Below are 15,688 nucleotides of genomic sequence, written 5' to 3'. Positions count from 1 at the left end.
TGGACAAATGAAATACTAGTACTTCCTTAGTTTTTTTTTTACTTAACTCTCTTTGACTTTTACACTATTCACTACTCTTCTTTTGACCCTCTTTTATGAATAGTATATAACGAAAAACACATTCATGTAGGATCTTTTTGAATTCATCTCAATAAGTACTATCATAATATGTATCTTTTATAATTTTTACTAGTAGAGAATTAAAGTTATTAATCGTAAAAGTTTTGCATAGACAAACGTGTGATAAAATAAACAGGTCAAGTAAAAAAAGAACAAAGGAAGTATATAAAAGTGTTACTCTGTATGAGGTAGATAAGTATATAGGTACTAACGCAATGAGTTGGGGATTCCAAAGGATGGAGTAAGTGTGGAAATTGGCAGTTGGATCAAACCAAAGGTAAAACTGCTGCTCCCGGTTGCCTTGGCCTTGGGTGAAGATGTTTGTGTGTAATATATAAGGTTGGCCGGACATGTTGCCTAAGAACTCCAAGTCAATTTCATCGTGAGTCGCTCCTATTGAAGATAGCTGCACAAATCAAGATCGATAATAAGTTAGTACACTATGTCATACGTACATAAAATCAATCTCTATTTAAAACAACATTGTGCGTTCATTGTTCAAGATTCAATAATGAACAAACAATACGAAAAAAAAAAAAAAAATACTACCTCCGATTTTTTTTAGTTGGCAACTAAAAAAAATCGGAGGTTGTTATAAAAATCAGTGCGTACATAGTATGCAGTGACAACGCCAGCTGAGTTGCCAGGGACGAGTTTGATTTGCATATCGATCTTCCCAAACAAATACTCGTTATTGGACTTGAATCCCGAGCCAGATGATTGATCCAACGAAAGAGTGAGAAGCTTCCCGTTATTTAGCATCGTAACATGTTGATCACCCCATGTTATATCAAAATCCTTGATGAAATTCCCACTCAATGCTCTTACGATTAAGTTGCTAAATAGGAGTATTATTGCTAATGGCACAAATCCTCTAGACATACTTGTAGTGTATGTATATATCTATAATGATCGATGGTGAGAGCGAATGTTGCGAGGTGATGATGAAGATAGACGAGGCTATATATATACATATTTATTCAAGAAAAATTGATGGATAAAGCTAGAGTGAGGTTGGTGATGGTGGAATTTCTAAGTGAAAAACCAGGCTGGATTAATCAAGGAGTTAAGAGCATTTTAATTTTTTAATACAGTTGAAAATTTAACATTGTAAGGTGTATAATGCTTAGTTCAGTAATGTTGGGGTGAAATGGCGGTGCGGCTGCAATATTCAAATGATCAAAGTGCGATACATGCTCAGCATTCCATTGCATTGATACCTTAATTAGTATTATTAATTTATGATCAAAGTGGTATTCAAGTTTTTAGGTTTTGTTAAGTTGTGCTAATATACTTTTGAATAAATTAGAGAAACATCAGCCAATGGTTTAATGCTTCTTAGTAACTAGAAACTAGGTATCAGTGGGAGTAATAATATGTTGAGCAATTAAATACGGAGTACAAATACAACTAGGTTATTGGAAGAGCTCAAATTTTAAGTATTGAAATGATCATCACCTTTTGCTACTTGTTTTAGGCTTATTAATTGTTTGGGAGCCCATTAAGGGATTGAGGTCCAGCCATAGGAACTTGGCTCAATGAAAAAGTAAAAGCCCAAATACAGTCCAAGCCCAACATCCAAAAGTAATAAATGTCACTACTAGTAAATAATGAAGGGTTGATCCAAAAGTCGTTTTTTGGTTTTACCAATTGTACACATTGATACTAAGAAGGATAATAAGCCTTGGTTCTTATAATTTAGGCAAAGAGGGTTCTCGACTTCCCGCAAACACCCCATTATTGGCTTACATGTACTCCCTCCGTCCCTAAATTTTACCTCATTTGACATTTCGTGGTTTCCAAGACGCATCTTATTACGGTTTTATTTCCATTTTCGTAAGTGTAAAAATTATAAAAACTAGATTTTAATAAAATATACAATAAGACAAATCCAACAAGATCCACATGATTACATTATTTGCTATAGATTAAGGGTCTGTTCTCATTGACTGAACTCAGCTGAGCTGAACTGAGCTGAGCTGAACTGAACTGAAGTGAAATGAATATTTTATAAGAAAAGGAAATTAGGAGCTGAACTGAAATGAACTGAATTTCAACATATGAGAATAGACCCTAAGAGTATTTTACGGTCAAAGATTATAAAATTTGACCCAAATTTTTGCAATGGATTAAATATTTAGAGACAGAAGGAGTATTTGTTTGTAGACAATTGAACCGAGCAAGATAATACAACATTGAAACTTTTGTTGATTGCAACACACAAAACTCAACTAAACTTCACAAGACCATCCTTTTTATCATGTATATATTGAGCCTTTTGGTTGCGTACATGTGTTTTTGTGTGAGGTTCCATAGATGAGCAACTTGTAAAAGGCTAACCCTTTCTTCCACTCACTCAGTCTCATGCTCGAGGCTCCTCGCCACCTATTTCTCATGAGCCATGGTCATGGGTATTGGACCTGTTCTCTTCAATTTAATTTCTATTCAGTTCAGCTCAGTTCAGTCCTTAATTTCCTTCTCTTATAAATAGTTCAGTTCAGCTCAGCTCATTTCAGTCAATGAGAACAGACCGTTAATCTCTAATTTAAATTACAAAGAAACCCATGATGTAGTGTAACATGTTTTTCACCTTATTTTTATTACTCAAATATAGTAGACAAAGAAAAATTAGATCATTCTAAACTAAACTAGAATAGGTCAAACAAGCACTAAAAAAATAGAGCAAAATACTTTAATTAAAGCTACGGAGTACTTGTATAACAATATACGAGTAACGTGGTTGAATTTCTAGAGAAGAGGTCAGTAACAAAAAAAGAAATCTGTAAAAATATAGATACGCGCGCGGTTGCCGGAGGATTTCCTTGGGTGTTGGGGTTCACAAAAAAAAAAAAAAAAAAAAAAAAAAACACGCACAAGAGTATATGGAAAGAATGATTGTTACTTTTAATTACCTCTAATTTATAAAAAAAGCAAACTGTAAAAAGCTTAATTAATCAATAAGCGAACTATATTATGATCTGATTGAGTAAAAAACTAAATATACTAGTATGATATATCATCTGTATGTGTGTATGGGTGGATAAATATGGGGTAGCACGCCATGTTCTCTACCCACTCGGATTTGTTCCCTAATATTGCTATTTTTCTTGTGCTTGTAAATATATCACATAATTATCCCTCGTTGACTGTGCTTAAGCTTTAAGGGAATGTAATTTTTACAATTATACTACCTAGTTATACTTCCAATACAATGCGTTTCAACCTAACTTCATATGTACCTTGTCTTTAATTGAATTAACTTTCATGATTCAATTCAATTAATATTGTTATTCACTTTAAAACTATTACTCCCTTTGTCAATTGTTCATGTTGACTTTTAACATAAAAAAAAAAAATTACGCATTAAGGGTCTGTTCTAATCAGATTATTTTCAGTTTAGATCTAATAAGTTCAGTTCAATTCAGTTCAGTCTAGTTTTTAATTTCCTTCTCTCATAAAATATTCAGTTCAGTTCACTTCAGCTCCAATAAGTTTAGTTCAGTTCAGTCAATCAGAATAGACCCTAAGGCTCTGTTCATTTGAGCTGCTTTGTCCTACTAAAATCTGCTCCACAATGTGTTGGAAGCTCTGCTGAAATCTGCTATGCTTTGTCCAGAAGCTCAAAACAACAGAGGCTAAACTGTTTATCAAACAAAATTCTAGAGGCTTGAAATTCAACTCTTGCTAAAGTATAGTAGCTAGTGTATGTCTTGACCTGACCGAATATCTCTTTAACTATATAGACTTTATTGGTCCTATTGAAACCTATGAGCCGTCATAATATCTTACTATCTTATCTAAACTTATTACAGCAACTCTTATGTAATCTTTTCTAAGGGCTTGTTCTCTTCCGTTGAAATTCAGTTCAGTTCAGCTCTTAATTTACGTCTAATGATATTGCTAATGATATAAAGCCAAAATTTCATTCTTTTAAGCTCTTATTACAACGACGACAACAACAACAACAACAACAACAACAACAACAATAATAATAATAATATTATTAACAATAACAATAATAATAATAATAATAATAATAATAATAATAATAATCAATAAGTAATAAATAAATAATAATAATAATCATCAATAAATAATAATAATAATAATAATTGAAATAATAATACTAATAATAATAATCAATAAATAATAATAATAATCATCAATAAATAATAATAATAACAATAATAATAATAATAATACTAATAATAATCAATAAATAATAATAATAATAATAATATTATTATTATTATTATTAATATGTACATTTATTTGTATATACACATAGTATAGTAATAAATAAACATGGGCAACGGGCCGTGTCGTGCCGCCGCGGGCCGTGCCTGACCGTGCCGCGATGGTGGGCGTGTCGTGCCGTGCCGTGCCGGCTTCGCGGCGGGCCGTGCCGTGCCTAAATTTGGCACACCCCAGCCCACGGCACGGCACGGCCCACGTGCCTGGCGGGCCGTGCCGTGCCGGGCCGCGGGCCAAACCGTGCCACTTTTTTTTTTTTTTTTTTTTTTTTAAATGAACGTACAAAAAAAAAACGATATATAAATATTTTTTAGTACAACTTAATTTTATATAAATAATGTTATTAATTTATATTTGTGTTTATGTTAATGTTAATATATTTTGTTTTGAACAAACTTTATTTTAATTAAGGTTATAAAAATTATTTATCTAATTATGTTTAAGTTTTTATAAATAATTTTATTAATTTAGCAAAAAACAACAATACATATAATAAAAATTAAATTACCACTACCGTGCCACGTGTCGTGCCGGCGTGCCGACCCACGGGCCGGCCACCGTGCCTCGTGCCGATTCCCAGATTTTTGTTCACGGCACGGCCCACGGCCCACAGGTGGGCCGCCGTGCCGTGCCGTGCCGGCGATCGTGCCGTGCCGGGCCGTGCCGGAATCGTGCTGGGCCCGTGCCGGCACGGCCCATGCCCATCTTTAGTAATAAATAAACAATAAATAATCAAAGATCACTGATCCGTAGTTAGAAATCACTAATTAATAAGTTCAGTTCAGTTCAGCTGAGTTCAGTCAATCGGAACAGGCCCTAAGCCTATTACGGAGTATTAACTTTTATACTATCTTATCTAAGTTTATTATTAACTCTTATGATATCTTATCTAAACTTATTATATTTACGAAGGAAGTAAAAATAAGACGAGGAGAACAAGCTAATACGGAAACAAAGAAAAGCAAAATGAGAAATGAATGAGGAGGGCCAAAGGGAATATTTGGTAGAGTTGGAATGAGGGGTAAAGAGTAGAAAGCTAAGTGTCAGAAAAAAAAAAATGGCAGCAGAGATTCCTACAACAGGCAAAATAACAAGGACAACAATACCATAAGCATATATGGCCATGTCTTAGCTGAGAGCTTGGACCTTCTTCCTAATTAATTTAGTCCTTCCTTCAATTCCATCTATCAGTCTGTCTCTCTCATTATCATTTTATTAATAATACTGATCAATTGTATTATGTATTCCACTTTGCAACCATATATTATAGCTCCTGTTCGTACGTACTGTATCATGTGTCACCCTTCCTAGCTAGAAGTTGTTTTTATTTTGTTTGCAAATGTTCTTTTTATTCACTTATTTTTATTCTTTTCTTGACCCTGACCCTGACCCTGACCCTTACTATGTACACAATGACTTCTTTTTCTCGACTTATAGGAGTACACTCGAGATAATTTTTTTAAAATAAGACCGTCTTATCATCATAAAACTACCTAACATAAAAGGAAAAAGAAAATTAGGATAGAATTACGTACTTCTACAAAACAACAAAAGTAGTCTAATTATATACGGAGTATTATGGTAGTCTTAGACAAATGTTTCTCCATTTGGTTTCATCTATTTCCTTTCTTCCCTTAGTCAAAATAGTTAAATATTGCTACGAGTACAATAGCTCATAAATTCATAATATAGTTGACTAGTACACTAATTACTATATTTTCTAAATATATAAATGCTATGCTCTGTCATGTTAATTAGTTATATATTACAGAGTACCAAGAAATAATTAACAAGCATATAGACAAAGGGTCTATTCACATTTACTGAATTGAGCTGAACTAAACTGAACTAATTGAAGCTGAACTGAACTGAACTGATTGGAGTTGAATTGAACTAAACTGAACTGAACTGAACTGAATATGTTATGAGAGAGAAAAATTAGGAGTTAAACTGAACTAAACTGAAATTAAGTAAATGTAAACATGCCCTAAACTTCAGCTTTGTTTGTATTAATCGTCTTAATTTTAGCCAACATTTATTCACCTTTCGTCTTTTTTGACCCAACCAAAATATACGTTTGGTACACGTTTAATATTTTGAAACCTACCTAAGGTTAAACTTCTCAATCAATTTTACAAATTATATTTAGTTTTTTTTTTGTTTTTTGAGCGGTACTATAGCTTAGTTGATTAGGTTAGCACAATAGTTGGAAGCCCGGTTACAATTCCCAACTACGCGCTAACCTAATCAAGTAAGCTATAGTACTGTTCAAAAAAAAAAAAAAAAAAATCTAAGCTATAGTAGATGGAAATTGGTTGACTTGCTTGATAAATTTGTTAATGAAAAAGGGTAGTGGACGAAATGTAGAGGAGCCAACTGGTTTAAAATAAAAAAAGATGTCATATATTGTCATATACTACGTACTTATATTTGGTATCCAAAAAATAAATGGAGTATATATATAATACTTCGTATATACTTATATAGGAGGCGGCAAAAGGAGCTTTCCACGAATGTTTTCTTAAGAAACTCTAACTTTGTTGAAATTTAGGTTGCAAATTAAATGTTACATCTCATATTAATTATGAAAGCTACTGCCGGTTAAAACAAAACACTCTTAGATTGAATTGTATTTTTCACAAACTATTTGACCAATCTTTCATTTCTCTTTCACGATATAATTGTAATATTGTCGATGTTTATCTTAATAAAGTTAATTATTATTTTGAAAGACTTATTATATTTATCATGAAAACAACAAGGTGTAATACTGTCCTCTTTCCATCATAAAAAGAAGTTTGTTTTTTTCTTTACCTACTACTAGTATATATTACCATATTCCCTATCATATAGTTTCAAAATGTATTTATGTTAGATTGCGATTTAATTGAGTTAACTCTCTATTACATTTCGTAACTTGGACATTTGACTAATTTAACTTATACTCGTATGAAGGTTTTAGAAAAAGAAGGGAAAAAAAACCGTGTGTAAGTAGAATTAATAAAATTCTCTTTACAAATTGAAAGGTTGTAGTTTCAATTGAAAAATGGGATTGATGTGATCAAATTATACATTGAATAGATTATTGAAATACTCTTTTACTCCCTTCATGTTTAAATAAGCAATATGTATTCATTGTGCACGCACTACAAGAAAAATCACTTTTCGTAGCGATTATTTCGTAGCGATTGTTCATTCGCTACAATATGCAAGTATGTTTGTGAAATAATTAAGGATGTCGTATCATTTTTACAATCGTCATGGTTTTCCCATATAAAATCGATACGAAAAGCATAATAATACATATCCACACTATTTTTACACATTTATATAATTTTGAGAAATCGTATCATTTACAATCGCCACTAAATCCTAAAAATCGATACGAAAAGCCTTTTCAACACTAGATATATAAATATTGTTTGACAAAGAATACATAAAATATATCATAGCTTATTGGTGAAACATTTAATATAAGAGTTTGAGGTTGCATGTTCGAATCTTGTAAAGATCATACGCATGTTTTTATTTTTTTGAAGAAAATGAGTTGAATATTTATAGCGATTGTAATCGCTACAATAATCACCACGATTAGATGTAGTTTTTCGTATCGATTATTGAGGCCAACCCCAGCGATATTGAAAACCACTACTAAAGGCTAAGGCAACGGGAGATATTGTATCGAATGACCATTCGTTGGGAAAGCTTTTTGTTGCAATTACAATCGATACTAAAGGTTAAAATAATCGCTACGAAAAGGTTATTTTCTTGTAGTGACGTTTGCCACCAATGAAAAAATTTAATTGATAATATCTTTAATAATCAATAAGTAAAAAATTATAACAATTGAATATTAATAACTACTAATTAAGATAATTTTTTAACAAGTACTTACAAAACTATATTTATTCTTATGTATGAATCACACACACTAGTCAAAGTCAAATAGATAAATAGTGCAAAGTCAAAATGTTTATATATATACCCTATAAAAGATTGTTTAATGTTTATTTGAACGTCTAATATTATATATCTTATAATATAAAAAATAATATTGTACTAGCATATTGAAGGTTATTTAGAATCAAACACTATATAGAGGTTTGATTCACAATTTTAAATACAAATATGGGTAAGATCCTTGTAAGGGATTTTAAATCGATGATCAGGATTTTTTAATTTTTTTGTCCTGAAGATTCGATCCGTGGTTAATTTAGGGCCTATTCACTTCAATTCAGCTCCAATCAATTCAGTTAAGTTTAGCTCCTAATTTCCTTATTTCATAAAATATTCATTTCAGCTCTATTCATTTCAGTCTGATTCAGCTCAGTTCAGTATATGTGAACAAGCTCTTAGTCTATTCTATTTCCCGTTTGAACTTATTTTTTTACCACCCTTAATGTGAATAGCATGATTAGGGGTGTCATGTGGTAAGTAAACTTGTTACATAGCATGGTTAATTAACAAGTTATTTTCTTTTCTTTTGGCTATTTATTTGTGCATATTTATGAAATAAGACATACAATAACTTATAATAATGTCATTGGGCGTGTCCTATTCACTAATATCTATTAATCTGAACATAACTAAACTAGTTAAATTTTATTTTAGTTGCAATTTGAAGTTGGATAACCCTTATTAAATATATTATCCCGAAATTAACTTATCATAAATTATAAGATCTAAAATAAGTGAAAATAAGTTAAATAAAATTTAATAATTATATATATGGACAAAATCCTAAGATTATTTATATTGATTTATAAAGAAATTCAAAACCAATAATCTTGATAGTAAAGCTTTTTTTTTTTGCATTATTCTTTAACATATATTATTTGACCGGAAGATGAGCTAAACTTACAATGTGTTTGAAAAAAGAAAGGGGAAGGAAAAGAAGGGGAGGGATCGGATGAGAAGGGGAGGGATCGGATGAGAAGAGGAGAGGAGGGCTGGGAAAGGGAAAGAAGGGAGGAATAATGAGTTTTCCTTCCAAATCTCTCTAATGATTGAGGGATTAATTTCCTACAATCTAATCCCTCAATTTCTCTTCCCACCAATTCTCTTCTTTCCCCATTTGTTATTCAAATGAAAGATACCCCATCTCTCCATTTAATCTCTCTTCTCTCCTATTCTTTCTATCTCCTTCAATCTAAACACACCATTAAGGAAACATTAGATCATATGAAATTTTGTTAAATTCGTGTCAATCAATATTTATAACATTTTACAATCCTTACTCACTGATGATTGAAATTATACTAGATAAAGTTTCATGCAATGCACGAATTTTACTTAATTTATAGTGAAGTACAATGTTAATTTAACAATTGTCTACTAAAAAACCGAATATAGTATCCTAATATACAATTTGTATGCTCATTTTTATAACAAAATTACTTAATATCAATGTAAAATACATTCATATAAAAATATTTCGTTTGAATGTGCAAGAAAAAATAATAATAGCCAAAGTAGAAAGTGAATATTAGGTTATAAATACTCAGTACTTTTACGAAGGATAGACAAACGGTTTCAATATTAAGGGCCTGTTCTCATACGATTATTTTCAGTTCAGTTCAGTTCAATTCAATTCAGTTTAGCTCTAATAAGTTCAGTTCAACCTAACTCCTAATTTCCTTGTCTTATAAAATATTCAGTTCAGTTCAGTTCGTCAGTTCAGCTCTAATAAGTTCAGTTCGGTTCAGCTGAGTTCAATCAATGAGAACAGACCCTTAGTTATTAATTAGGAATAACTTTATACACAAACAAGTGTGAAAGCTTAAAAGGTCATAACCAAAACAGAAACGAAAGAGATGAATTATTTAGCAATTTTTGAAATCTATCATCTAATAATGACTTTATGAGGTCACGCGTTTTAAACTATACAAGTTGATATATAATTCCTTTCACGTAAAACTAGGAGGATAGTCTATTAGAAAATTAAATATAACGTGATTGAGGGTGTCGCATGACAAGTGAATGTACGCAACTACAATGATCAAATCTTTTTCTTTTGATGTAGCTTAATGTGTTCAATTTTTTTTATTTTTTATTTTTTATAAGGTTAAGGAGAGTAAAATCCAACAGTTTAATAATGGACGAATTATAAGATTTTTGAATTTGATTTCGATTTTGATTACAAAGAAAATTGTTAAACATTTTTCCTAATTTACAAATGTTAATAATGTTAAAGAAACAAATTGCATTAAAAAAAATTAAATTAAAAAAAAAAAAGGCATGGATTTAACCATAAAAATCAGGAAAATTAGTTAAGTCAATAATGAGATTCCTCGACTTCCATAAATGAAATCAATCAATTTTAATGATGATTGACAGTAAAATAAAAATGAAATAATAGGCTGGCGCGTGTATACTTGTTAGTTGTAATTTTTAGAATTTGACCAAAATACCCTCATGGAAAGTCTTCCCCCACCACCACCATTGTGTATTTTGTGTTTGCTTCTTTCAACACCTTCTTTTACAATTACACGCTCTTTCCTCTTTCATCTCTCTCTTAACAAACCCCATCTTTCTCTCTCCTCCCCTTTTTCTCTATTCCTTCTCTCATTTTTCGTAACAACAATTTTTCTTTTATTTTTTGTTTGAAAGAAATCTTTTTTTTAAAAAAAATTTGGTTTCATATTTGGAGAAGAAAGATTTTGGTAAGCAAAGTTATTTTTGCTTAAAAATCAAACAATCAAATGGCAACAATAACCGCATCATTAGAGCGATCACTTCAAAACTGCTCTTTAAACCAAACCACCAGAACTCGCCGAGGTGGCGGCGGAGGTGGCGGTGGTTTAGGGCGGTCATCGTCGTCTGATTCGCCGGAAATTATTCACAATCATAAAAATGACAACCGTGGTAGACGGCGTGGTAACGATCAATCTTTGGTAGGCGCGACGACGACAACAACAACAAGAACAACACAACAACAACACTGCTCAAACGCCGCATCTTCTTCAGATGAAAATTCAACATTCGTTGAACTTAACTCCCATGTTTCTCTCCCTTACCATTGGGAACAATGCCTTGATTTGAAGGTTCGTTTTTTTTTTTTGGGGTTCATCTCTATTTTTGTGGGGTTGATAGGGATACTTTTGTGTAGTTAATTTTTGTATGATTCTTCTATTTATGAATGTTTTCTTGTCAATAAATACCCTTTTATTAATTACTTCTATTGATTGATTTTACTACTTGCATTCAATGTTCATTCATTAGGAATTTTTCATTTTAGATTCTTTTGTTATGAAACCCTAATTCAATATTAAAATTGAAATTACAATAGATTTTTAGATAGGTTGTAGTTGTTATTATAATCTTATTCTTTATTTTAATTTGCATGCATTGCTCCAAAAAAAAAAAAAAAAAAAAAGGCTTATGAATTTTTATCTTGAAATGGCGCTAGAAACAATTGCAAATTTGTATGGCTTTTCATTTAGCTTTCTTCTATTTGGAGATAAAGTTTTAATCTTTATGAGTTTTATTCACCAAATATTTAAAAAATGGGTTTGTTGGGGTTGGTGGATAGAAGTCAGATGTTTGTTATTTATTTTCAGCAATGTCATACATAAATAAGCCTAATAATATGAAAATTGTTATGTATAATGACAGACAGGGGAGTTATATTACATAAATTGGAGTAATGGAATGAAAGCAAAGGAAGATCCAAGAACAACAGCAACAGGTTACAATGGTGATTACTACTCAGAAGGCGAGGAAGAGGATGAGGATGAAGATGAGGACGAGGATGAAGAAGAGGAGAGCAACTGCTATGATAGTGAGAGTTCATCAACCGAATCATCTCCGTGTTCGAGTAATCGAAAAGGGAGTTTCCGATCACTCAAGAAACAACAACAACAACAAGAGCCGGAATTGAACCAAGAATCAGTATTAGTAGTGGCAGGTTGCAAGAGTTGCTTAATGTACTACATGGTGCCTAAACATGAAGAAGACTGCCCCAAATGTTCTGGTCAGCTTCTTCACTTTGCTGCCAATAATTCCTCCCCTTAGAATTTTAATATCAAATTAAACCGACATTATTATTATCATCATTATTATTATAAACCAACTCCCTTTTTCTAAAGTCTATATAATCTTTTTTAGTTATAATCCTAGAAATGGAGGAGGAAAGTGTATTTTTTTTTTTTTTTTTTTTTATAATTTTTAGTTTGTTAATTAAGGTGAATTGATGGTAGATAGAAGAAAGAGTTGAGAGGGGTGGATGAATGGTTGATTCTTGATTGTGACATTCTGTAGCTTTGTTCTCTTTGTTCTTTCTCTTATCTCCCATGCTCACATAAATATTATATTTTCGGTTTTCTTTTATTTTGTCTACTACTCCCTCTTTTTCTTTAATTTGTCTCATTTTATATATTTTTGCCTCCATAAATTATGCAAGATTATTTGATTAAGAAAATTATATCCATGATTTATGAGTTAGCTAGTCATTGACTATGGAGTAGTTATTTAATATGTTTATGACTTTGACATTTAAAATATTGAGCGATTGAATGTCAAAAAACTACAAAGTGTTAAAACAAATGATTGATTGTGTTCTGGTACATGCATATTGGCATATTGCATATGTATACAAACATGCTTCTTGATGACTGCAATTTTTTAAATTTTATGTCATTTATTGGTCTTTCATGTTATAGTGTTCTCAATGAGCTGTACTATTTAACAAAGATGCTTAATTCTTACTCCTTTGATTATTACTTAAATACTTCATGTGAGCTACTAGAATTCAATATAATACTCGTAGAATGTGTTGTCTATGGACCATATATTGATCACAATACATACGGAGTACTTATGTAGTGGTCATTTAATTGTACGTTAAAACTTGTCAATACATGTATGTCAGTTTGTCAATGTCATTGAATTTGTGCCTCACAAACATTCACAATTCTCCACATAGTTTTGTAATGACATGATAAAACCCTTCAAATGAACATCACACAATTCTTCTCTCATTCACAATATAATCATGCTATCTTTTACTTATAGAAGTAACTCAATTAAGTCATAAGCATTCATAAGACCATGATCAAAGCTTAATTAGTCAAATAAGAGGCCATTTTTACCAATATTGATCTTGTTTGTTGAACTGCAAGCAAATCAGCCGTCGCCACGTAGGTATAAGCAGTCCTAACCTTTACGTTTTTTATGGTTGACTAGGAAAGCTTTATTTTTTTGCCCATCTTTTTCTTCTCCCTTTTTAAAAGAATAAAAGCTAAGTTGTAACCGAAATATGATCATGTAGTTTGACCCTTATTCTACGGGAGGTGATATCCATACTCATCAATGTCACAACTTGAAGTTATATACGAAGAAGCATATATAATGGGGTTAACACAATCATTTACCACCTGCTCCTAGTCAGTCCACCTTGATCAACTTGTACATTAATTTTAAATCAATTAGATTGTTATCCTTTAGCAACTCTATTTTTTAATTAACCCACATCATTTTTATTATTATCTTTTCCTACTATTATTAGTTGCCTATCTTGCCTTAATTATACTCAAGACTAATTTATTCTTAATTACTTTATAATCTACTTCATATTTTCAAATTTTGTTTTGTTGTATTTCTTAATCATAAGTGATTAATAATGCAAGCCAATTCGATTTTAAAATATATTGACATTGTATTATAAACCACTCGACATATTTTTACTCCTTCGGTTCCCTTAATTTTTTTTTCCCTTTTACTTCGTACGCCCAAGTAGAAAGAAGAAAAAGAACGAACATACTTGAATACTTCCTCCGTTTTTTTAATGCATAACTTTGAGTTTTCACTATTCACATAGTGTAGTTAACTTAATTTTTTCACTTTTATAATATAAGTAAATGTTATTAAATAATATATCATTAGATTAGTCATAATACCTAGTTTTATAATAAGAAGTATAATTTTGTTACAATTTTTACTAATAAGAAGTTAAATATATTAATGGTTAAAGTTAAAAAAACGGTCCTTTAAATGTTACTCATAGAATGGGAGCAGATGAGCTGTAAACAATGGTATTTGTCTGGTGGTAGAATGGATTGGTATAGAGGCAAAACACCTCTAAATTGGAGCTATAATGTTACAGTAATACAGTATATAAGAAACACTAGCAAACAAAAAAAAACCAAAGGGACCTTTGTTCGTTTGGTTTCTCATTGTCATTCGTCAGGGGAATCTAAGCAGGTTTTTGCTGTTAAAATTGCCACCACCAACAACAACAGCAGCAGCAGGATGAAAGAGAACCTATACTGTGTTCATTTTCTCTCTTGCTTGATAGTAACATGACTTGTACTACTACTATCCATTTCGTTATGGTCCATGTTACAGTCTTTCAAATATTCCCTCTCTTATTGTTCTTTTAGCTTAGATCACGGGTATCCTGTGCGTATGTGTTTACTAGACTCTAACTAATATGGATTTGAAATAGGTTGATTTTTATAAACTGAAACTTCTCCCTTTCGATATTGTTATACGGAGTACAGTACTTCCTAACACTTCTCTTTTCATACTTGCTGACACATTATTTTAATAGTTAATATCTTTGATTATCAATATGTGAAAATTATAAATATAAATAGTATAAATCGAGACGAAAATTACAAGATTCTGCATGACAAATTTTTTTTTAGCTATAATTGACCAATGTTAGTCAAAGGAAAGCAAATGCGGAGTAAATAGTATAAAAGTAAAGTGTTGCAAGTGTAAAAAAAACGGAGGAAGTATTTTTAAGACTTGGGGCCTGTTTTGGTTTACTGAAAACAACTGAATTGATTGAGGCTGAATTGAACTGAATAGAGCTAAAATGAATTGTTTATAAGAGAAGGAAATTAGGAATTAAAGTGAACTGAAATTAAGCTAAACCGAAAAGATCCTTAAACCCGAAAGATGTGACGCGGATATTAAAACATAAAGCTGTAGTACAATTAAGAGATAAGTTTAGATCAAGAACAATTAGTACTAATTAGATTTGCCAAATTTAATTAAGATTAAGAAAGAATATTAAGCTAGATTTGAAGATTAAAAAGGATGTGAAGGTTAAAAAAGCTAAGAAAGAGGTCCAGGTAACAGAAAATAGATGAAGGAGAGAAAGAGCAGGCTAAAAAGAGTATCTATATCAGTGGGTTTCTGATAGTCTGGAAACCCCAGAAAAGAGAATCTGCTTTTTGTGGGGGCTTTTTTGTCCTCCTTTCTGACTTCTTTTCTTTCTTCTTCTTGTTGTTGTTATACTCTTTTTATCCACCCTTTTTTTTTTCTTTTTTTTTTTTTTTTTAAACCAACATTCCTGTTTTATTTTTAT

General features: G+C 31.3%; 1 protein-coding gene across 1 annotated transcript; it reads left to right on the top strand.

Annotated features, from left to right (window-relative positions):
• The first annotated feature begins 10,848 nt into the window (after positions 1 to 10,848).
• On the top strand, positions 10,849 to 12,700 carry LOC145628875 (protein CURLY FLAG LEAF 1-like). The gene is made up of 2 exons (XM_081681335.1): positions 10,849 to 11,417; positions 11,989 to 12,700. Exons 1-2 carry the CDS (start codon positions 11,076 to 11,078, stop codon positions 12,385 to 12,387), a joined length of 741 nt encoding a protein of 246 aa, XP_081537461.1. The 5' UTR covers positions 10,849 to 11,075; the 3' UTR covers positions 12,388 to 12,700.
• Positions 12,701 to 15,688: the final 2,988 nt, after the last annotated feature.

This window comes from Chenopodium album, chromosome 1 (assembly GCF_948465745.1).
Source record: "Chenopodium album chromosome 1, dcCheAlbu1.1, whole genome shotgun sequence".
Taxonomy (NCBI): Eukaryota; Viridiplantae; Streptophyta; class Magnoliopsida; order Caryophyllales; family Amaranthaceae; genus Chenopodium; species Chenopodium album.
Note: the sequence above shows the minus strand (reverse complement) of the source record. Positions and strands in the feature narration are given on the sequence as shown.

What these genes read in the sequence shown, in the direction of transcription:
- LOC145628875 (XM_081681335.1), top strand. Translation starts at nt 11,076, where the DNA reads ATGGCAACAATAACCGCATCATTAGAGCGATCACTTCAAAACTGCTCT. An exon ending in AACAATGCCTTGATTTGAAG is followed by an intron (nt 11,418 to 11,988) that starts GTTCGTTTTTTT and finishes GTATAATGACAG; the next exon opens with ACAGGGGAGTTATATTACAT.